This window comes from Myodes glareolus, chromosome 7 (genome assembly GCF_982192425.1).
Source record: "Myodes glareolus chromosome 7, mMyoGla1.1, whole genome shotgun sequence".
NCBI classification, from domain to species: domain Eukaryota; kingdom Metazoa; phylum Chordata; class Mammalia; order Rodentia; family Cricetidae; genus Myodes; species Myodes glareolus.
In genome coordinates, this window is record NC_142032.1 from 36,529,793 (window position 1) to 36,553,491 (window position 23,699).

Here is a 23,699-nt window from a genome sequence, read left to right on the forward strand (position 1 = left end):
CCGATGTTTGAGCCGGGTATGACAGCACATGCCTGTGGTCGCAGTTACCTGGGAAGCTTGAGCCCCTAAACCTGAGGCCAGACGGGGCAACACCGTGAGGCTCCATCTCTTCAAAGCAAAACCAATGATCAGACACTGCCTTCCATCTTTCAAACATGTACATAATATATTTCAGTCATAGTTGCCTCTCATTACCCTGTCCCCCTCCCACTCCCGATAATCCACTTCCTCTCTCCCAGGTAGCCGCCCCCCGCCCCCCCCCCTACATTTAATGCCTTCTTTGTTTTAGATGAGCCAGTGAGTTTCACTCACGAAGAGCCCTTCCTCCATAGTGCCAATCAGGACCCCAAGGTTTACCAAGAGAACCCATGTCTAAAGCTGCTGGCGGAAGTGGGGTTAATTTTGAGTCTCTCCTCTTTAACATTCTCTGAAATTTAAAAATCTAAGTTCCAAGTGTTCTGTCCCTAACCCCCTCCCCGCCAGTATCTGAGAGGGTGGGGAGCCAGTCGGAATCCAGAAAGGTGCCCAGCACAGGAGGGATGCGGCATTAACAGGAATGTACTTTAAAGCCCAGGGCACTGGACTCCACCCAAGTCCTTGCAGTGGTGATGGAGAGCCCAGACACCCAGCTCTTTCCTTTAGCTGGAGACTGAGCTTGTGTTAAGTAGGCACCCCACTATTGAATTATAGTCCCTGCTCCCCAGATTCCACTTTTACTGTGACTACCTTATTCAGCCTACTGTGTTTTGGTATGGGGACACCCTAACTGAAGGCAGCAGAACTAGAAAAGCAGGACCAAAAAGGTACCCATCCCACTGGCACATGAGGTTCAGGGTAAGGCCTGATGTGGAACACGCTCTTTCCTTAACAAGACTGTACAGAACGCTGATAGGGATGGCAAAATGCCTATGGGATTCCTGAATTTACAGAAAAAGAAAACTAAGGTATTCGTAACATACCACTCACTAAAAAGATATCTCTCAGGAATGAAAGGAGAGGGCTGGGGGGATGATTCAGTGGTTAAGAGCACTGGCTGCTCTTTCAGAGGACCTGGGTTTGATTCCCAGCACCCACACAGCTGCTCATAACTACTGTGACTCCTGCTCTGGGGATTCAATGTTTTCTTCTGGTCGTGGCAGGCATCTGGCACATATGTGATACACACACACACATACATGCAGACAAACGTTCAAACACATAAGATAAAATAATAATAAAATCAGCAATAAAACCAAAATTAGTAATAAAAAGGGGTTAAAGAGACTAGAAAAACAGAGTTTTGAACACCAATCATTTTTCTTATCCCTGCCCTTGGATACAAACCGTTACCTGGTGAATCCCAACTACTACTGTAGACACAAAGACCGGAGTCATGGAGTCTAGCATGGCTGCATTCCGTCTGTGCTGTGACACCCACCCCAACGCTGCCACTCAATACACATGTGACCTCCAGCAAGTTATAGAATCTCTATTTCCTCCTAAGTGGAAAGAGTAGTTCCTATTTTACAGAGTTGTTGTAACGGTTAAATGAAAATAATAAATACCAAAGCAGCCCAGACAACCCCTGCCACAAGGCAGACACTCAGTGAAAAAGCAAGCTGGTCGTGTTAAAATTATTAACACCTCCGGAAACCGAACACCAGAGTTGGAAATTAAACCAAGGACACATCTGAGAAGGAAAGAATGAAGCCAACAGGATGAGGAAAATGTGATTCACACCGCGCGGGTCCTCGGTTCGAGCACATCACTTCTTCCTGCCACCATGACTCCTGGCGACGAACACTAGTCTGAGAATGACATTTCTCGGCTTAATCACACTCCTTAAGCTTTGTTCTGTTTTTCCTCCCAGCCCTATTCAATTTCCCACCGCTTCTCGATGCAAGCCTTTGTTCCCTGTCAAAATCCCCTCCACTGCTGTAAATAATCTCTCTCCCTCTTTTATATTACCTTTCAAATATTTATAGACTGTTATTCTCCTTCCCTCTGAGTCGTACATCATTTTTGTTGCCCTTCTCCTGGATTCGCCCTAGTTTATCTACATCTTTTAGAGAAAAACAAACCCAGGTGCTTCATGATGAAAAGAGCACACCCAAAACTAACAGCTAATAGCCCCAACCAACACGGCCTCTTATCCAATGACACACACACACACACACACACACACACACACACACACACACACACAAATTCTTTGATGTGCCACTGACTCCTTTTCTCCAATAACTCATAATTTCATCTCTGAGATAACTCAGGAGAGAGTGATAAGGGAGCTGGAATGATGGGGCACCACAAGCCAGCAGCCCCTGGAGTGGGATGCTGGGGGAAGGTCCCCTCCTGCTAATGAGAAATTATGTGTGCTGTCCGCTACTTCTGCTTGTTAACTCCGGGCCACCTCCTGCATTTGCCGCTGCATGCGCTGAGCAGCACCCATGAGACCACCTTTTGCTTGGCTTGGCCTTAAAGGAAAGGAAACCGAACAACGTTTTATTTGCAAATAAGCCCAGGTTTTGTTAAGTGATAAAAAGAAAACTATAACTAAACAAAATTTGCTCACAACAGGCTGCCAAGTCAACAGCCCCTTTCTCAGTGGAAGACTCTGCAACACATCCAGTTCAGTTTCTCCGCATTTCTTCTGGACAGTGACTGTGCCACATGCCTGTAGCACGTCTGTGTGGAGGCCCTGCTTCTTACTCTCGAGGGTGTGGTCTTATGTGTGCCTTCCATCTCAGCCGTGAGGCCAGCAAGGTCGTAGGGTGCTCCCCTGATAAACTGAAGCTAACCCCAAACCTCAGAATACTGAGCTGTGTGGCTGGACAACACCCCTTGAGCCCTTTAGAAACATAAAAAATATGGCTAACACCACACACATATCAGTGGAGTTGCAAAAAAAATAAATAAATAAAAAAGCATAGCCACAAGAAGGGAGAAGCTGACTTACATTTTAATGTGAGAACTTAATATGTTTAGTACAGTTGAATGTGATGGAGTGTAGAGACTTGGTCTGTTTATAGTCCTTATCTAGGAATATAACAATTACTGCTCACATAACTTAATGTCTTAAATTTTGGTTTTGATTTACTTACTTTTATTTTCTGTGTACAGATATTTTGCCTGCACTGCCTGTGGATGCCAGAGGAGGGCATTGGATTCCTTGGAACGGGAGTTACAGATGGTTGTGAGCCATCATGTAGGTGCTGGGGGTTATACCTGGGTCCTTGGGAAGAGCAGCCAATGCCCTTAACCACTAAGCCATTTCTCCAGTGCTCTCAGGCAGCTTAATTTTCACAAAAACCGGCTGACACATCACAATCACGCTCCTTCAGCTGCCTGTAGCAAGAACTCATCTGAAGTGCATGTGTTCTAGGTCTTGTTTTTATAGTTCATCATATTCTGCAAACTCATTTTTTCACAGCTATATTATATTTGATGAAAACTGCATATTCTAAGTATCGTGTGAAAACTATAGGTAGGCTAACAAATTCAGGAAACAGTTACTGTATTCACTTGCACAAACCAATGAAGTAGCCTTTCTCAATCAGAGAGGTAAGAAGGCCTTTAGAAATCATATCTTAGATTCTTCCAATGATAGATCTTCCTCTCCAGACAAAAACTTATCAAAATAACAGCAAAATTATTTTCCTGAGTGTCTGCCCTCTTCAAGACCTGCGGTCATGCATTTATGACCATGGTGTTCTCAGAGAGGACCCCGGCATTGTATCTGCCATGGTGACAACACTCCTTCCACATTAATGAAAAATTAACTTTAGGTCAGGCGGTGGTGGCGCACACCTTTAATCTCAGCACTCGGGAGGCAGAGGCAAGCGAATCTTTGTAAGTTTGAGACCAGTCTTGTCTACAAGAGCTAGTTCCAGGACAGGCTCCAAAGCTACAGAGAAACCCTGTCTAGAAAAACCAAAAAGAAAAAAAAGAAAAAAAAGAAAAGAAAAAAGAGAAATCAACTTTAAAATAGCTGAATACAGCATGTTTCCAAGGGCTGTGGCTTGTGGTAGCCATGGGGTCTCCAACTGCATGCCAGAGTTGCATGGAGAGACTTTGACAGCCCTGGCCAGCACAGTGCCTGCAGCTGCCACTCGACTTTCCTATATATGTAAAAATAAATAAATAAATAAAATAGCTGAATAACTTGAATAACTGCATGGCCAGAATAAGGTTAGTCTCTATTAAGCAGAATATCTGACTAAGCAGACCCTTTTTATGATCTACAGTTGAGGAGCTAACCAACTTCAACTGAAATAGACTTTTTAAAAAATTACTCAAATCTCTAAAATGTCTAACTTGAATTATGCTGACTCCACATGAAGTTAATGTTCTGGGCTTCCTCCACTTTGCAGACATTAGCTCTCTCCTATGATCAGCTACTTGCTTCATGTCTCCGTCACTGGCCATATGGTGCGGCCTGAGCATTATCTCTAGACCACACATACACAGGGCTACCTCCTTGTCATTATTCCCTAAATAATACTGAAAAATAACCCTTCTCGCAGTACTTGGAGTTGAACCCAGACCTTGTAGACAACAGGCAAACACATAAGCTACACCCAGGCCATTGTTACCACTATTTATACAGCATTTACACAGTGTCAGTTACTGTGAGCCCCCTAGAGAAGACTCAAAGGACTTGAGAGTCCAGTGGTTAATCTCACCAAGGAGCTTTAGAACCGCCTGGGAGATGATGGGCCTCTGGGCATACTTAGGAAGGGTTACACTGATTAGGTTACCGGAAATGGGAAGACATGCCCACTGGGGGTAGCGCTATTCCTTACTCAGGGATCCTGGGTTGTATAAAAAGGAGCAAGCGAGTTGAGCAAGACAGTCACAGAAGTCTAGAAGTCTGCTTCTTGACCCTGGATGCAATGTGAACAGCTAACTGAAGCTCCTGCCATCGTGAAGTCCCTGCCACCACTCACATCCTGAGCCAAAATGAGCCCCTCCTTCCTTAAATTGTTTTTGTAGGTATATTTTATCACAACAAAAGAAAGGTGACCAATGCATTTAAGGTGACTTGACCCTCCTCGAATTTAAAATGGGTTGGGGGATGTGAACCCAATCCCCTAGGCTAGCAGGACATAGCTATGCATCTACTCACTCCTCAGTGTAGCTCCACCACAGCTACACACCAAACAGAAGCACTGGAACTGTGAATAGCAGATAGTTATATTATGATTCATAACAGTAGCAAAATTACAATTCTGAAGTAGCAATGAAGTAATTTTATGGTCAGGGGGTCACCAGAATATGAGGAACCGTATTCAAGGGCTGCAGCATTAGGAAGGTTGAGAACCACTGTTCTAGACTGTGAAATGATTCAGTCATTGATTGATATCTTTAACTTAACTTTAAATCTGCTGCAGTTAAAACTGAACTAGGAGTTGAAGTTGAATAAAAAACAAAGAGCACATTGCTGTAGCCTGTCTTGGACCATTTTCACTGGCCTGGCTAAAATGGTCTAATGAGAACTGGAAGTGGTGGTCTGGAGAGACGGCTCAGTGATTAGCAACACAACACTGGCTGTTGTTGCAGAGGGCAAGTTCAATTCCCTGCATCCAATGGTGGCTCACAACCATCCGTAACTCCAGCTCCAGTGAATGCAACACTCTCTTCTGGCATCAGCAGGTTCTACATGCACATGGTACACATACATACAATGCAGGCAAGCAGGCAGGAAGGCATGCATGCACACACACTCACATACAAATTAGAAATAAATCTTGAAAACGATTTAAAAAAAGCTGCATCTTTTGGTCCTTTGATTGCCTTTCAGAACACTCAGTCCTAGAAAGTTTTCATGTAGGGAATATTGCAACTCTTATTACATAGGGTCAATTTTTATGACCAGTAGGAAACTCCACTATGCTAAGAGGAGGGATACAAGTTGGGCAGTGGTGGCTCATGCCTTTAATTTCAGCACTTGGGAGGCAGAGACAGGCAGATCTCTGTGAGTTTGAGGCCAGTCCGGTTTACAGAGAGAGTTCCAGGACAGGTTCCAAAGCTACAGAAAAAGCCTGTCTTGGGAGGAAAATAAGGAGAGAACAAATGAGAAATGGGCAAAGGACACAAAGCACAGGCATGGATGGTTCACTGAAAAAAAAATTCACATGATGCTTAAAATATAGTGTCAGCTGAGAGGGCACTTCAAGCCTCTGCTGCCTCCCACCTCCCCTGTAAGTGGACGGAGCTGCTTCTATCTTGAAAGTCATCACCTTCAGGCCACACATATCAAGCGTGCCATCTTCAGTATGACATACTTGGGGTAGCCAGGAAACCACTCTGCTCTAAAGGGTTCACATAATCAGATCCCAGAAAATCCAGGGTCATCCCTCCTTCCAAAAATCTTTGCTTAATGTTGTCTACCAAGTCTCGCTTGACATTCAAAGTTAACATCTTCCCTAGATTGAGATTGGGAAGAGCTCATTTTCCTTTAAAAAAAATGTGTATGTGGGGGTATATATATGTGATGGGACACCTGACACACATGCTAGGAACTGAACCCCGATCCTCTACAAGAACAGCGCACGCTCCTCATCACTGGCCCATCTCTCTAGGACACACTTCTTCCTGATTTTTTTTTTTTTTTAGGAATGAGAGTGTCTCCCTATTTAACTCAGACTGGTCTCCAGTTTGTGATCTTCCTGCCTCAGCCAATGCCAGGATCAGGGCAAAGTTCGGCTACACCAAGCCTTTAAGCACCCTTCATTCCTCTGACTAAACTGAAATATAACTGTTCACCGTTCAGTCAGGCAGAGCCCAGAGAAAAGTTTAATTCTGGAGCTGCCGAGGCAGCCACTGTCTGGAGGGAGTGCCACACATCACAGCTACCCAAATGACAGGTAACCTCATCTCCAAAACAACCTCCTACCCCATGCTTCCTGCCTCTACTGCCATGCCACCACCTGTCCACGCAGCTCCCCAATGAGCCTTCCCATAAACCTCTGCTCCCACCTGGCTCCTAACAGCCACACTCAGCGGCAGAGATCTTAGATATGAGTAAATCACCCACGTGCTCACTGCTTCAACACTCCAGCGACTTTCCATGGCAACCTAATAAAATCCCCAGCCTCCCCTCAGTGGCCTACACAGTCCAGGGTGATGCAGGCCCACGAATGTCACCCTGTTCAAGCCACTGCAGACACTGGCCACCTGCCTGCTGTAAGCAGTTTTGCCTTGCTTTCCTCTCCATCGTAAATGCTTTCCCAAAGACCCTGACTAGAACAACTCATCATCCCTGAGAACTAGCCCCAGCTCATTCTTCTCAGAGAGGCTTTTCTCTGTCTGAGCCACACTATTTGAACAGCTAGGGTGCCATCCATCCCACCCACTCCCTTCTCTTCATAACACCCCTTCATTAAAATATCTCGATTATTACTTACCAAATCTTTCCACCCCTGGAAAAACATAAGCTCAATGAGAGAGAAGTGTTTCATGCAAAGCTATGTACCACACACTTGAGACAGCCTGCTCAGTGAATATTCCTTTAATAAATAAAGTGGAGAAACCTAGCAAAGGTAAAGGAGGGGAAATCTGTGCAGATGGCAGACTCAGCAGGTGCAGATTTACTTTAGCAAATACTTACTGGTGCTTCGTGAACACAGGCCACTCCACTGACTTAACGCATGGCCTGTGGATTCTGGACACTCCAACCCTCCACATACACACACACACACACACACACACACACACACACACACACACACACACACCTTGAGCTCCGAGTTAAGGGAAAGTACAAAGAGGGAATAAGGGTGGAAATCAATACCGAAAGTCATGTGTTAGTACACAATGAACTGACCTGACATTTGGCTGGATGAAGCAATAGCTAAGAATTCTTACTGCCAATAAACATCAGAAAATCTGCTATAACTATAACACTGAATCAATATTTTCTTTTGACAACAAGCCAGCTATTTACAGTCTACTTTAAAAGTCACTTACCCATTTTGCTCTTGAAAGTATGCTCAGAGTCTGTAAACTAAGACCAGATTAGCAATTATGAAGTCGGTCCGCAGGTGTAAGAGACTTAACTGGGTTTGCAATGTAATTTGTTCAGCAACAGCGATCAATGTTAATGTGAATTTTCACAAGGGCATCAAAAACAGTCTGTGAATTTAATTTTTTTGTCAGGTGAAGAGCAGACAGCTCAGATGGAGGCAGGAACACAGCAATACCCTTGCGTCGGTTTGTGAAAGTCACGAAAGGTGTCTAATTAACCAGAAAAAGCAGCTAGAGCCACAGAGGGCCAGACTTCCGGTCTATTTCCCCCCCCCCCCCCGCCTTCATGTATGACCGACTGCATCCCTAGGCTCAGGGTCCAGGTCATCTGACCAAGGTATGACACTCATCACTGCATGAGTGCACACCTCCTCCCACACCCCACAAACCTGCTCTTTGAGAGATCTGAGTCTCCCCTACCCCAGAGGAATTCAGAAAGAGAACAGACCCAGAGAGATACAAAGAGAGAAGGCAATGACATGGTAAAAGTGGGGACTCGGAAGAAATAAACAAAATGGATGCAGGCGGATTAAAAGTGTCCTAACGCATGGATGGCTTACAGGTGATTTCACAGCCTGTGATGCTGGGAGGAAGAAAGCAGAGCTGGTCCAAGGGCTTTCCAGCTAAGCTAGCAGAGAGCCAAGTTTCAGTGAGGGAAGTTCTGGAGATGGACGGTGGTGATAGCCTAACACATCAGAAAAGAGTCAATGCGGAACTGGAGACGGTTCCGTGGGTGGAGTACTTGCTGCTCAAGTGTGAGGACCTGAGTTCGGATCCCCAGGATACACACACAGCTGAGCACATATGTAGCAACATATGTAATCCCAGGGGAGGAAGGCAGAAGAGTTCCCAGAAGCTCAAAGGGCAAATTAGCGAGGTGCACACAGGGACAAACAAGAGGCCCTGCCTCAAACAAGATGGCAGGTGAACACCAACACCCAAAGCTGTCCTCTGACACATGGAACACACACACCAATAGAAAATTAATTATTGTAGCATAGCTTAAATTGCAGTGCAGTCTGTGATAAGAGCTTTTCTTAAAGTCAGTTAATAAAAACAGGACAAAAAGGCATTTACGAGACCAAAATGGAAGAAGCTGAGAGGGTGAGCAGGACCTTCAGCTAGTGACAACAGGGAGAGGTGATCCGGGGCTCCAGGCAACCACTGAGACAGAAGAGGGAGATGGTGGGAGAGGAGGAGCCTTGGGATTCCACAGGCTTCCTGTCACAACAACGGCAAGACTCCACCGCCTGAGCAGGACACCGAGTGTCACCATTCAGACAAAGTTCTACAACAGCAGCAAGAAATTCTGGGTCCTTGTGACTTAACCTCACCCAAAGATAACATGAAGGACAGTCAATTCCACCGACTCTCTGGTCCTCAGAGAGGCACAAGCTGGGTTTTAGCACCTGCTATATCTGCCAGAAGAAAGGCATCGTATCTCTTTGGTTTTTATTATTATTATTTTCATTACTTCATGGGACTAGAAACCTAACCCAAGGCTTTGTACATGTACATGTTAAGTAATTGCTCCCCCACTGAACTACAGCCTAAATTCCTTTAAAAACAAACAAACAAAAACCCTTAAACCAGGAGCTTGCTAAATTATCAGTGCTGGCCTAGAACCCCCCACATTCATCCCTCGTCAGCCCCTCACTCTACCAGACACCCTCAAAACTGCAGGCCTATGCCACCAGACCCAGTTTTTATTTCTTTATTTAAAAAGACTGAACGCTTCATACACTGGTTGTGGGAACGTAAGAGTGCACCTCTATAGAAAAGTCTAGCAAGACCTCCAAACGTCAGGCACAGAGTTACCAGAAGACTCAGCAACTTACTCCTTAATGTACAACCAAGAGAACAAGACACACATTTAAACAGAATGTGTTGTGACCGAGGAAGGCACCTGCTATAAGCCTCTGGCCTACACACACACACACACACACACACACACACACACACACACACGCTCTTCACACATGTGGGTTCCGGGGATTGAACTCAGGTCATCAGGCTTGGTAGCATGTGCCTTTACCTGCTAAGCTATCTCACCAGTCCTAAATTTTTAACCGTTTAAGAAAATTTTAAATTCTATGGAAAATACAAACTGGAAATCAGTGCTTTTTTACCCTGTGTCTATAGGTGAGTCCATGATCACTCGTGTTTTAAAACACAACTTAACCTCCACTTATGATTCATTCTGCAAAGGTTTACTGACTGCTGACCACAAAGCCAGATACTGGATCAAACGAGTGGATGCAATCCTCAGCCGTAGTGTTGGGTTTTTGTTTTTTGTTTTTTGTTTTTTCACAGACAGGTGTGAACGAGTTAAAATGCTTATGTGCTTGATAAGGTGTCATACAATTTACTTGTGACCTTAAGTTCTGTATTTAAACGTTTCGTGACTTTCAACATTCTTTCCAGGCAAAGACAAAATGAAAGGTTACCATCTCTGTAGGATACCGTTGTAACTACTAAAATACTAGCCAGAGGATTCGCATGAGGCCAATACAGTTGTCAGATACGACACGGAAGCAAACTGGCCCTAAACAAAAGAGATCAAGCCTGTTTACCACAGGGCACGGATGGGCAGCACCATTTAATGTTTTCTTTCAATTCAGCCTCTCAACCACTGCCCCCATAAGGAGTTTTGTTCTGTTGGAAAGTTTGGAAACTTCTTTGACTCCGAAAGCAAAATTTAATAATATTTTTATCTAAAGGCTTTTAGCTACTTAACATCGTTTCCGATTCTATTTTCGACTGAGAGTGGTCCTTAGTCATATAAGCCCAACTTACCCAAATCTCCAGATGAGCTCCCCATCAGTCTATCTAAGCTACTGTTACAGCCATCTGAACGAGGTGGCCTCCTCCTTACGTAGCTGAAAAACTGCAGAAAAAACTGAAATGGGATTGTCAATTTCTATGACCCCAGAGAGGGAGTTAACAATGAAGAGACACTGTGTAAAAAAAAAAAAAATGTAGTGGTGGATCCACAGAGTGCATGGCACCATGAGCGGATCTGAACATGTATCACACGGGTGATGGGGATGTCACGGCACAGGTTCATTAACGAGCCTGCTACTTTGACAGGGGAGTTAGCTATAATGGGGAAGCCTACACCTGTGACGGGCCACAGGATATATGAAAATCCCTAGGCCATTCTCTCCATCTTGGGGCAAACCTAAAACTGCCCTTTTAAAAAAAAGCCTATTTTTCTAAAGAAAAAAAAAAGCGCAAATAATCCATAATCCATTGTCTTTACTTGCTAAATCACGAGCTCTTTCTGGAAAAATATGCGCAGGTCATTCTATCTTCACACGGCTACAGTTCAGGTCAGAGCACCAGCTGCTGAAGAGACGTGCAGAAGGATCCTTTCTACGTTAGACACAGACCCAGCTGGGAAAAGAAAGGGAATCCGGGCCACTGGGCTCCACACAAGCAGGAGCTGAGCAAGGCCCAGACAGTAGGGTGGAGCTTGATCTGGGGGAGGGTGGGGATGTGTGTGGATGGAAGTCCAGGGTGCTCCAGAAGGGAGAGCCCCGGGGAGATAACATTCAGGTCCTCACAAAGGCCATGCATGCAGAAGCCAGTGCTCTACAATGCAGCCCTTCATCTGACAGCTGTGCAGCCAAGGAGAGAAGCAGAGCTGGGCAGGGCTCAGGGAACGCCGTGGGTAAAACGGTATCCACGGACACGGGAGCAGAGCTGCACAGGGCTCAGGGAATGCCGTGGGTAAAACGGTATCCACGGACACGGGAGCAGAGCTGCACAGGGCTCAGGGAATGCCGAGGGTAAAACAGTATCCACGGACACAGGAGAAGAGTTGTGCAGGGCTCAGGGAATGCCGTGGGTAAAACGGTATCCACAGACACGGGAACAGAACTGCACAGGGCTCAGGGAATGCCTGGGTAAAACGGTATCCACGGACACGGGAGCGGAGCTGCACAGGGCTCAGGGAATGCCGTGGGTAAAACGGTATCTACGGACACAGGAGAAGAGTTGCGCAGGGCTCAGGGAATGCAGAGGGTAAAATACTACCCATGGAGGACACCAGTGGGTAGCACTGGCTGAAAACTTATAGAAAAAAAAAACTCAATTTACCCTAAAATTCCAAAGATGAAATCGTAGGAAAAATGTTGTAATTGCTATTTTAAGTCACTGTCCTTTAAAGCCCCTCAAAAAATGTTCTTTCCCAAGGTGCCCTCCAAACTGGGAAGGAGCTATGTGCTGATCAGTGGTGGTCCTGCTGACATAAGAACCAAGAACAAACAGGGGATTTACTCAAAAGGCCGTTTTTACACGAATCCCCACCCAAAATAGCAAGAATCTTATAGACATGAGATCCACCTCATGAAACCTGTGTTAGTCCTAGCCAGTCCTTGACTAACTGCAGAGATCATCTCCTGATGTACGTCCTGACCTGATGTAGGCCCCAGTTCCTCATAGAAGCTTAGCCTGGTAAACCAATTTCCTTTGAAGTGTCCTGAAAACTCAGCTAAGTCTAGACAATAATTCTCGAGCTCTCTTACATTTGGCATTTTAAGGAGCCAAAAGATGATAACTGGGATTCAAGGACAGAGACAGAGAGAGAGAGACAGAGAGAGAGAGACAGAGAGAGAGATAGAGAGAGAGAGACAGAGAGACAGAGAGAGATAGACAGAGACAGAGAGAGACAGAGAGAGAGAAAGAGAGAAAGTTCACTTCATTTTACCAAGTGAGAGGCCATGCAAACACGAGACAGCAAGAATTTAATTTAATTCCAGGTTCCTAGGGAGCCAGGCTGGCAGACTTTACTCTGCCAGCCAGCACTATGCCTACCACTTCTGTCGGTCGCTAAGTCACTTCCAACTCTGCCCTCCCATATCTGTATAACGAACTTCTAAGCAATTAAGAATCCCAAGCCAGGCTGGAGAGATACTCAGTGGTTAAGAGCACAGATGCCTTGCAGAGGGAGGGTCAGCTGCAGAGGGAGGGTCAGCTGCAGAGGGAGGGTCAGCATTCAGCTCCCACATCAGGCAGTTCACAACTGCCTGTGACTCCACTGGGGCGGGGGGGGGGACCTGATGCTTCCAGGCCTCCATGAGTTTCTGCACTCATACGTGCCCCAGCCATATGTGTGTATGTATACATGTGTGTGTGTGTATAGACATATACATAATTACAAATAAAATATTTAAGAATTCCAAGCTGTATTAAGTGAAAAGGTTGTGTGTAAGCATTGTACTCTTGTATATGATAAGGGTCAGAAACTTTTACATGCAGCAAGTCTCACTGTTTGCTTGTTTGTTTATTGGGAGAGGGTTTCTCTATGTTAACAGTCCTGGCTGTCCTGGAACTCACTTTGTAGACCAGGCTGGCCTCTAACTCACAGAGATCCGCCTGCCTCTGCCCCACAAGCGCTGGGATTAAGGCATGCGCCACCACCGCCCAGTTACATGCAGCAAGTTTTATTGAAATGATACGTGAGGACTTGAGGCTGGACTCAAAGAACAATGACCTTTCACTGAAAACATTTAGTGTGTGTGTGTGTGTGTGTGTGTGTGTGTGTGTGTGTGTGTTTAAGCCAGAAGCTGGTGTGTATGTAAGCCAGAGGCTGGTATGTGCATGGGTATGTGTGTGTAAGCCAGAGGTTTGTGTGTGTGTGATTGTCTAAGCCCTAGGCTGTGACAATGTGTGTATATGTTTGTGTATAAGCCAGAGGCTGGTGTGTATGTGTGTGTGTGCGTGCGTGTGTGTAAGCCAGAAGCTGGTGTGTATGTAAGCCAGAGGCTGGTGTGTGCATGTGTTTGTATGTGTGTATAAACCAGAGGCTTAAAAAAAAAAACCAGAGGCTTGTATGTGTGTGCTTGTGTAAGCCTTAGGTTGTTTATGTTTGTGTATAAGCCAGAGGCTGGTGTGTGTGTGTGTGTGTGTGTGCGCGCGCATGCATGTCAGAGGCTGGTGTGTATGTGTGTATGTTTGTGTGTGTAAGCCAGAGGTTGGTGTGTATGTAAGCCAGAGGCTGGTGTGAGCATGTGTTTGTATGTATGTATAGGCCAGAGGCTTGTGTGTGTGTGTGTGTGTGTGCTTGTATAAGCTCTAGGTTGATGTGTATGTTTGTGTATAAGCCAAAGGCTGGTGTGCGTATGTGTGTATGCATGCATGTCAGAGGCTGGTGTGTGTGTGTGTGTGTACGTTTGTGTGTGTAAACCAGAGGCTGGTGTGTGTTTATGATTGTGTTTGTGTATGTAAGCCAGAGGCTAGTGTGTGTGTTTGATTAAGTCTGAGGCTTGTCGTGTGTGTGTGTGTGTGTGTGTGTGTGTGTGTAAGCCAGAGGCTGGTGTGTGAATGTGAGTGTAAGTCAGAGAGGCTAGTGTGAATATGAATGTAAATCAGAGGCTGGTGTGTTTGTATGCTTGTGTGTATAAGACAGAGGCTGATGTGTATGTGTGTGTAAGTCAAAGATGGGTGTGTGTGTGTGTGTGTGTGTGTAAGTCAGAGTCTGATGTGTGTGTACGCATGTTTGTGTATGTAAGCCAGAGTCTTCCTCTGTCACTCTACATTTTATTTTTGGAAGATTATTTTTACATATACAAGCGTTGTGCCTGTTTATATGTATGTATGCGCACCATCTGAGCATCTCATGTGCACGGGCGTTTTGCTTACAGAGATGTATGGACTCCATGCTTGTTCACAGTGCCCGCAGAGGTCAGAAGCGGAAATCAGATCCTCTGATACTGAAGATACAGAGGATTAAGAGCCACCATGTGGGTATTGGAAACTGAACCCTCATCTTCTCTAACAGTAGTGAGTACTCCTAACCACTGAACCATCTCTCCATCCCCTGCTTCATTTTTTTTTTTTTTTTGAGAGAGGGTCTCTTACTGAACTTGGAATTCGCTGTTTTAGCTAGGCTAGTCAACCAGGAAACTCCAGCGATCCACCTGTCTCAATCCCTTTCACAGTACTGGGTTAACAAACACACACCACCACACAGGACTTTTCCATGAGTGCTGGGGATCTGAACACAGGTCTTCATGCTTACGGAGCAAGCACAGTGTGCCATCTCCCTGGCCTCCTCTGAGTGCTTTATACTCTATAATAAATATTTAATGTTTAAATTTTGCTCAATTTAATTTAGAGCGTGTGTGTTTGGTTGCAAGTGCATGTATGCTACAGGTCATGTGTGGAGTCAGAGGTCAACATAAAAGAATCCATTCTCTACTGGGCGGTGGTGGCGCACGCCTTTACTCCCAGCACTTGGGAGGCAGAGGCAGGCAGATCTTTGTGAGTTCGAGACCAGCCTGGTCTACAAGAGCTAGTTCCAAGACAGGCTCCAAAGCTACAGAAAAACCCTGTCTCAAAAAAACAAAAAAAAAAAAAAAAAAAAAAGAATCAGTTCTCTCCTTCCCCTCTGGGTTCTAAACTTGGGTCCTCGGACTTGCACAACACACCATTTTAACCATTAAGCCATCTCACCAGACCACTACCTAATACTTGCTTGCCTGAGGTAAATGTTACTTTCAATGAATCTCTAAAATATATGTTATATATAATCTCTAAAATAGCAAGCTACCCAAGAGGTTGGCTTCCCTGTGCTGCCTAAAAGCTTCAAACCTCTCTCCGTTACTCTCTCTCCTCCCTCTCAATACAGTAGTTTAATTCTACTCCCGTTTCCACGTCCCTGGTGCTCCTATCCCGACTTGGTCCAGAAGTCATCAGTTGCAATGCAGACGTCTCATGATCAGCTCTGTGAAGGAGACTATTGCAATTCCTGTAGGCAGAGCTGAGCTGGCTGTCTCCTTGGGAAGGCAGAGTGAGCACCCAGACCAAGCCGGGCCCCCTACTTGGTCCCCAGTGAATGCGCACAGCACAGACTGGCCCAAACATCCCCTTCCCTTTGCCTGATGCTTCAAGATGCCACGAGGACCCTGAGGTTAGTCAGCTCCTGAGGCTAAACAGGAATCGGGTTGGGGTCCTCCTTGACCCTGATCCCTCTTCTGCACCCCTGGGCTCTTTTCTGTAAATCCCACCACCACTTAAACATTCCTTGCCAGAACGTCCCTGCTCCTATGAAGAGCCAAGTTTGAAAACTATTCTAAGTATTACTATGAGCATAAAAATCTAATAAAAAAGGTTTGGCCTTTTTATTTATTTTTTGGATTTTGGTGCCAGTTAGACTACCTTTCCCTAGGCTGCTGACACGTGGTGTGATTATCTCACAACTCTCCCTTCGCAGCTCCCAGACAGCACACAGTCTAAACTGTAGCCTCAGTAGCTGGGAGATAAATGCATTACTGTATCTCCTATGCCCCTCACTCCTTGGGATGTAATCCCGTCACCATACATTAGGACACTGTTACCTTTTCCTTTGTTAATTCAACAATCCACAGTGACAGAAACACAGACACACACACCTGCTTCTTGGAGGCCTGCTTACCTTATCCTTTACAGCCAGGACTCAGGGGAACACTCGCCCCTCAGGAGCCCTCTCGTTTTTTTGAGAGGGGAAACAGGAAGCCCAGCGTACCTGAGTAACTTGTCTAAAGTTGCACAGCTACTGACACGGGCTGAGTAATGCTATCCTGGTGGTTAAGCCCAGCAAACAGTGATTCATGAAAGCTTGATCAAAGTGGTACACAGTGCAAGGTTGGACTTCACGGAGCCATAGCAGACCCTAAAGATAAGCCGGGACTCTCAGTATGCACAGTAGCCTCCCCCTTACTCAAAGTTTCCTTTGCTGGGATTTCACTTACCGGAGAAGCAAGAATGGTCCAGAAGTATTACATGGAAAATTGCAAAAATAAACCAAAAATGTCAAATTATTTTATTCTAAATATGTTATTGGCAGTTACTAATACCTAATTTACAAATTAAACTTTGTCACAAGTATGTAGATATAGGAAAGCATAGTACGTGTTTGTGGGCATACGAATGTGCTTGTGTGTATGTGTCTGTGTGAGCACGTGCAAATGTGCAAGTGTGTCCCTGTGTTATCATGTTTGTGTCTGCATGTGTGTCTAAATGTTTCTGTATCTAAGAGTATGTTTGCATATGTGAATGTGTCTATGTGTTGTGTGTATGTGTGTATGAATGTGTACATGGGTATCTGAGTCTCTTTTTATATATACGGTATATGAGTATGTATGTGTTTATTTGTTTACATGTATATGGATTTGTTCCTTGTGTGCATGTGTATATTTGTGTGTATGTGTATATGTACGTATGCCTATCCATGTGCTTGAATATGTGGTTGTATGTGTACCTGTATGTGCTCGTGTGCCTTGTCTGTATGTGTGTATACTTGTGTGTATATATGTGCCTGTGTCTGTGGTTCAGTACTGTCTTCGGTTTCAAGCATTCACCTGGTTTTTGAAACCTATGCCCCACGGACACGGGGACACTTCTTACTTAATTGTCAGAAACTCCTGAACTCAAAAGAACACGAACAGATTTCTTAAGTACCCCCTGAATTCCAAACCAACACCATCAACTTTTTTATTTATTATGTGAGTGTGTGTGTGTGTGTGTGTGTGTGTGTGTGTGTGTGTGTAAATGCCACATGTGTACGTGGTACGTGCCCAGGGACACCAGAAAGGGGTATTGAATCTCCTGGAGCTGGAGTTACAGGTAATGGTGAACTGACAGGGAACCGCACTTGAGTCCTCTGGAAGAGTAACAAGTGCTCTCAAACCACACTAGCAACTATTTGAAGGACAGAAATACATTATTTGTTGCAGTAGCCCTGGATCATATGTGGCTACTGAATTTGTGTAGGTGTTTTTGTATCTAAGAATATGTATGAATGTGTCTATGTGGCCAGTGCATTGGAGACACCAAATGTTCTCATTGTATTTCAGAACAGTTTTAAACTACACGTGGCTGGAGGCTTCCATAGAGAGTGAGCACTCACCTGCGTGGCTCTTTGGGGTTGAGAGAAAATACTGAATTCTGAAAGCACAGGAACTGATTTGATTTAGACTTCCTAGTTCAATCAATTTGGCCAGTCAATTAGCTCCTACCTCAGCTGTCCCAAAGAATTACTATCCCTGCCTCACAGTGACTGGAGGAAGAAGAGACGGATTTGTGCACTCACAATCCCTGGAAGGCACTCAGCACACGCATGCCTCCCATGTTCCCTCTCATTGTTCAAATGTGAAGTCTACAATTTGCCTTTTCAGACCCTTTCCCCTAGGGGATGGAGTCCCTGCTACAGGAAGAGATGTCCAGTCCCAGGAAACAAGGACTCCGAGTTCCCGCTCAGGAGGACCCCATGATGGATGCAGAAGATGCACGAACAATCTCACTTCTCCCCGGTGTTCTCTGATAACAACTCTTGATACTGATGACCAGCAAGTCAAAACTGTTTACACTTTGCTTCTAGAAGCCACGGGCATCTTGGGAAGCAGTCAAAGGCAAAGCAGCAGAGGCAGAGAACGTCATGTGGCGCTCAGGAGGGCCCTGAGACTGCTTACATGGCTACCACCCTCCTTCTTCCCTTTATACCAAGTCCCATGGGAACCCAAGCCCCCAGGTTACCTGAGGCAGCAGAGGTGGGAGTATTGGCTGGCGGAGGCTGGGCAGAGCTGCTGGTCTCAGCCATCAGGCACGGGTTGCTGGCATTATTCTCTCTCTTAACGAGCAGTTCAGCTGCACTGGGCAGCGGGATGGGGTGGCTGATGCCCAGTTCTTCTTCCTGCGCCTGCTGTCTTCTCAGGGCCACCTGGAAGTACAGGGCAGCGAGTCACCATACACCATTACCAAGCTGTGCTAACCTATTGTGGTTCTCCACATCTGTGAAGAAGGTAGAAGCAGCTCTCCTTTTGGCCTTCTCCAGTCGTCTGACTCCCTAGGTGTGCTGGCTGGTTTTATGCCAACTTGACACAAGCTAAAGTCACCAGAAAGGAGGGAGCTCCAATTGAAAAAATGCCTCAATAAGACTGGGCTATAGGCAAGCCTGCAGGGTATTTCTTTAATTAATGATTGAAGTGGGAGGGCCCAGTCCATTGTCAATGGGGCCACTCCTAGGCAGGCGGTCCTGGGTAGGAAATAAACCAGTAAGCAGCACCCCTCCATGGCATCTTCATCACCTCCTGCCTCCAGGTTCCTGCCCTGCTTGAGTCCCAGTCCTCGCTTCCTTCAACAGCGAACTCCAATGTGGAGGTGTAAACCAAACAAACCCTTTCCTCCCCAGCTTCCTTTTTGGTTGTGGTGTTCCACTGCAGCAACAGAAACCCTAAGACACTAGGTACTGAAAATAATGCCAAGCCAGAAAAACTGTAGAGTGGACTCACCACCAAGAAAAAGCGCTGATCAGTTAGAAGGGAGAATTAGACCATTCGCCCCTTCATTCGAGTGAGGTAAGCTTAGACCCAAGTTCCTCACCACGTAGGAGAAAATGGAGGGAAGCAAACAAGCCAGCAACACCAAGAGCAAATGTGCTAGACACCGTGAGTACATAGCAAGCCTACAGAAAAAAAAAAAAATTCTCATCAAAACACCTTTAAAATGTAGGTAGGTGTTGTGGCATAGGCCAGTAATCCCAGCATTCAAAAGGGTGAAGGAGGAGGAGCAGGAGTCTGAGGCAAGCCTGGTGACACAGCAAGACCCTATCTGGGGGGGGGGGGGGGGACAAACAAAACAAAACCACCAAATGCCTTTAAAATGTAAACATCCGACAAGGACAAGAAGAATTCTAGCAGAGCTGTGAATAATAAATAGATAAATAGGGTGAGCAGGGTTTGAGAACGCCAGAAGGACAGAACAATCTGGAAGAAGAAGGGTGGGCAGGAAAGCCAGCGACTGATGAAGTATCCCAGCTAGGGGAAAAGAGGGCTGGAACCTGCTGCCTGCTGTCCTGGAGGAGGCAGAGACCTGAGGTGATTCAGGCAGGAAAGCAAGCTAGAACTGGAAAAAGAACCCACCATGCATTTACTAAACTCTGTATCATCCTTATTCAACTTGTCTTTTAAATAACATTTGTTAAAGTTTGGTTCCAAAAAGGCTTAAGGGGGGAAAAAGTGTACTGTTTACTACATATGTAACAAAAGCAAAAGACTTTCGCTGGAAACTGACCAGTGATGTGGTAACAGAAGGTAAAGTACCATACCTCGGGGGCCTAAAGTCGAGAGCAAAGGGGAAATCAAAAGAGTAACTCAAAGCACAACTCCACAGGCTCAATGGTACTTGCTTCAGGTAGGAATCCCTAGGCTCAGTGTACAGAACTTCAAAAAAAAAAAAAAAAAAACAAAGCCATAACTAGGCTAGAGTTATGGCTCAGTGGGTAAGGGCTCTTGCAGTAAAACTGTGGTCCCAAGTTCAATCCCCACATCCCTCATCAAAGATGGGAACAAGGGCAAGGTAGTGGTGGTGCAAGCCTTTAATTCCAGAGGCAGGCGGATCTCTGTGAAGTTCGAGGTCAGCCTGGTCTACAAGAGTTTGTTCCAGGACAGGCTCCAAAGCTACAGAGAAACCCTGTTTCGGGAAGAAAAAAAAGGGAGAAGGTGGAAAGAAAGACCCAATTACACAAAATTGTTCTCTGCCCTCCACACCTGTACCCTGTGCCCCCAGTTTTTACAATCCACACTATAATCAATGTATTAAAAAAAAAAACTATCATCCAAACTTAACAGATCAGTGTGGAAGTTTGACTCATAATCAAAGGAAGCTTTAATTTTTTTAAAAAAAAGCAGTTATTCAAGACTAAAGCTTGTCTAGGGTTTGCTGTGGATTTTTTTGTTTTGTTTTTTACATTAGTCAAGAAACTTAAAAGTAGAGCAGCGATGGCTTGGACAAGAATCTGCAGTTTATCAAAACACACCTACACAAACCCCATGCCCTGGCATACCCCAAATGCACATTTTAGCTCTGCCAGGAACCCACACCATTTCAAAAACCCTATTGGTTAGAAAATGCTAATTCAAACAGGGAAGGAGACAGCAACTGATGGAGGATGCAATTATTTTCAATTTACGTTTAATATCTATTTCAAATTATTTACAAGTGAGTGAAACCCAATTTTTATCTGGATTTTTAAGCATTTGTCTTTCACAGCACCATATTCCTGGTGTGGGAAGTCCTAATACGCCATCCTGTAAGAAATTCGGAATTCTTTTTTGTTTTTATACTCGACATTTAGCAACCTTAAATTAGCCCCCCCCAATCAAAGTGATTCAAAATTAATGTCTCCATTAAAGTATTTTACTCCTTTGTGAAAATTCCTTCCAACCAGTCTTCACACTAAATACATAACATAACATAAAAATACAATCATTTTTACCAACAAGTATAATTTAGTAGTTCTTATGATTTATAATCTCATTGTGATGCTTTTCAATGTAATATTGAGCTTATCTTTTCATTCATTACAGACTAAGCTAAAATATTTTTAAGGAATCAAAGAAAACTATTTTTCTTTAACTTCACAACATGTGAAGCCAAAGTATATATAATTTAAGACATATTTTTAAAAATTTGACGCCCCTAAGAGAGTATAATCTTTAAGGTTCGTTCAACCTTCTCATCTACATCACTTTCAAAAGATGTTCTTAACCAAAAGTAGTTGTCTTTAGCAGAAATTTCTTTTGGTATCTTTTCATTTTAAATAACCTGCCTTAAGATGAAACAACATTTGGGGAAAAGAATGTATATTATTGTCTTCTAAAAATTCTTTAGGATACCGACATTTAACTATTTCCGTCAAAATGCTAAATTACTAGGCTGCTGTTCGCGCTGTTTGAAAAAAAAAAATCTACAGAGCTTCAAACTGGCATCTTCATCCTGCACCTGTATTTTTTTTTCCACTTTTAAGCATGACTAAAACATTTTCAAAGTAATCTGGACTGAGGTAACTTGGGTCGGGACTACAAATTTGCAAATGCTAGCATTTTCAGACCGCTCAAAATGGCTGAGGCGCTTGCCCGGGTCCGCGGGGCGAACCCGGAAAGTGCGCCAACAGAGGCGCGAACACGCTCCGCTCTCGCCCACCACAAGGACTTTTCCAGAAAACCCCGGGAGCAGCGCATTCCCGCGCCGCCAGGGTGAAACTGGTCCGTGCGCCTCCCTTCTACCTCCTGGGGTAGCGGGACACCAAGCCAGGGACCCAGAAGAGCGAATCCCGCTACTCTGTGTAACATGGGGTTCAGGGTCATGGGGAATCCTCCCAGTGGAGCGAACCCCGCAACTTCCAGCCTGGAATTGAGTTTCAAAGCTGTCTCCCTCCCAGTAGAGCAAACCCCGCCAGTTTACTAGCAATGTCTCAATCACGGGAAGTCTGCACCGACGCCCCAACATCCCTGGTCGGAAGGCTCGGGCCAGGGGTCGCCTGAGTCCAGGAAACTCGCAACTCTGGGACCGAGTGGAGAACCCCGAAATTCTGATGGAAGACGGGGTCAGAATAGAAGGAACTCTGAGCGGAGTTCCGCCCAAACCCCGGGGCGAGGGTGCGTGTGTGCGGCCCGAACCCGGCATCGCCGCCGGGAGCCCCGGAAATCCGCGGGACGCAAGCAGAGAGAACCTCCGAGGTCGGTAGGGTCCCCGACCCTCCTCCGCCCCCACCCCCCGGCGTCTGGAAGCTGCGGCCCGCCGTCTGGAAGCACGAGGCGGTCGGAGGCGGTCAGTGGTCCTCCGTGAGCTGCCCCCCTGTTCCCGGGAGCCCGCACTCACCTGCGCGGCCATCACGCGCTGTCGCTCCGCAATCAGGCTGCACTTCTTGCACTGGCAGTCCCGCCACATGCAGAAGCGCTTGTGGCCCTTGAGCGGCGACGCGTAGCCGTGGTTCCTGCAGCGAGCGCACTTGGGCAGCCTCGGGGACTTCTTGCTTCCAGAACCCAGGCCCGACGGCCCGGAGCCCGAGGCGCCTCCGCTGCCCCCCGCGCCGGAGCCTCCGGCCGCTCCCGCCATCGCCCCGGCCGCTTTGCTGTAGCCGCCGGCTTTGCCCTGCGGCGGAGCCCCCGGAGCGTGCGGGACCTCCGTCGGTGTAGAGGGCTTGCTGAATGAGTCGTCGTTAGGCATCGAGCTTCGTCCCCTGCTCGCGGATCCACCCAACAAGCTGCGTAGCGCCCTAGAAGGAGTCCGGGAGGCGGGTGCACGGCAGATGGACGTACAGTCCAAATGAAGAAGCCCGAGAAGTGGGTGGGGAGTTGTACTCTTTTTTTTTTCTTTTGGCGCGCCTTGCGCAGGACTTTTGGATACTTTTCAGAACCTTCCGAGGAGTGCGTGGGCGGGAGAGGACGCTACGCGGCGTGGCCACGCCCACTGTCCCCCAACTCCATCCAGTGGGCCTCTGTGTGAAAGCTTGCACCAGTTGCACGGAACAGCGTTGCTGCAAAATTGCTACAAATCACAGCCCTGTGCTGAGCACCAACACGAGCACCCTCTTAGCTCTTTGCTCCTAGGAATGGAGCAGAGTGGCGCCCATTGCTGGAGGAGGTGCAGACCACCCTGTGTGGTCGACTTCGCTCACCGCTACCTCCCAGGGAGGCCCATTGGCTAAGAGGGACTGGCAGCCGTTTCCCCACCCCCACCCTCCCGCAGGAATGAGATACGAGTTGAAAGTCTAAGAAAAGCCGGTGCTATGTTTATGTCAAGTAAAGACCCTCAGTGTATTACGAGGCTCAAGCGCCCCGAAAGGCCAGGACTTTCGGCCTTCCACCTGCCTCCTACACCCCGTTCATTTGTTCTCAGGATTTCTACCACCTAACTCCAGACAGATA

General features: G+C 46.1%; 1 protein-coding gene and 1 non-coding gene across 3 annotated transcripts in view; one reads left to right on the top strand and one right to left on the bottom strand.

Annotated features, from left to right (window-relative positions):
- Dmrt1 (doublesex and mab-3 related transcription factor 1) overlaps positions 1-23,186 on the bottom strand; it is a 93,872-nt gene extending 70,686 nt beyond the window's left edge. The window contains exons 1-2 of one of the 2 annotated variants that reach the window (XM_085693739.2): positions 22,651-23,186; positions 18,526-18,709 (exon numbers count right to left, since the gene is read on the bottom strand). In XM_085693739.2, the coding sequence (XP_085549865.2) occupies positions 18,526-18,709; positions 22,651-22,998 (532 nt within the window). In that variant the 5' untranslated portion in view covers positions 22,999-23,186. The remainder of the gene's footprint in view (positions 1-18,525; positions 18,710-22,650) is intronic. The other variant, XM_085693740.2, reaches the window with a different exon arrangement.
- Positions 3,978-4,108, top strand: LOC125403550 (small nucleolar RNA SNORA44). Its single transcript, XR_007232991.1, has one exon. It is a non-coding gene; the product is annotated as a small nucleolar RNA SNORA44 (small nucleolar RNA).
- Positions 23,187-23,699: the final 513 nt, after the last annotated feature.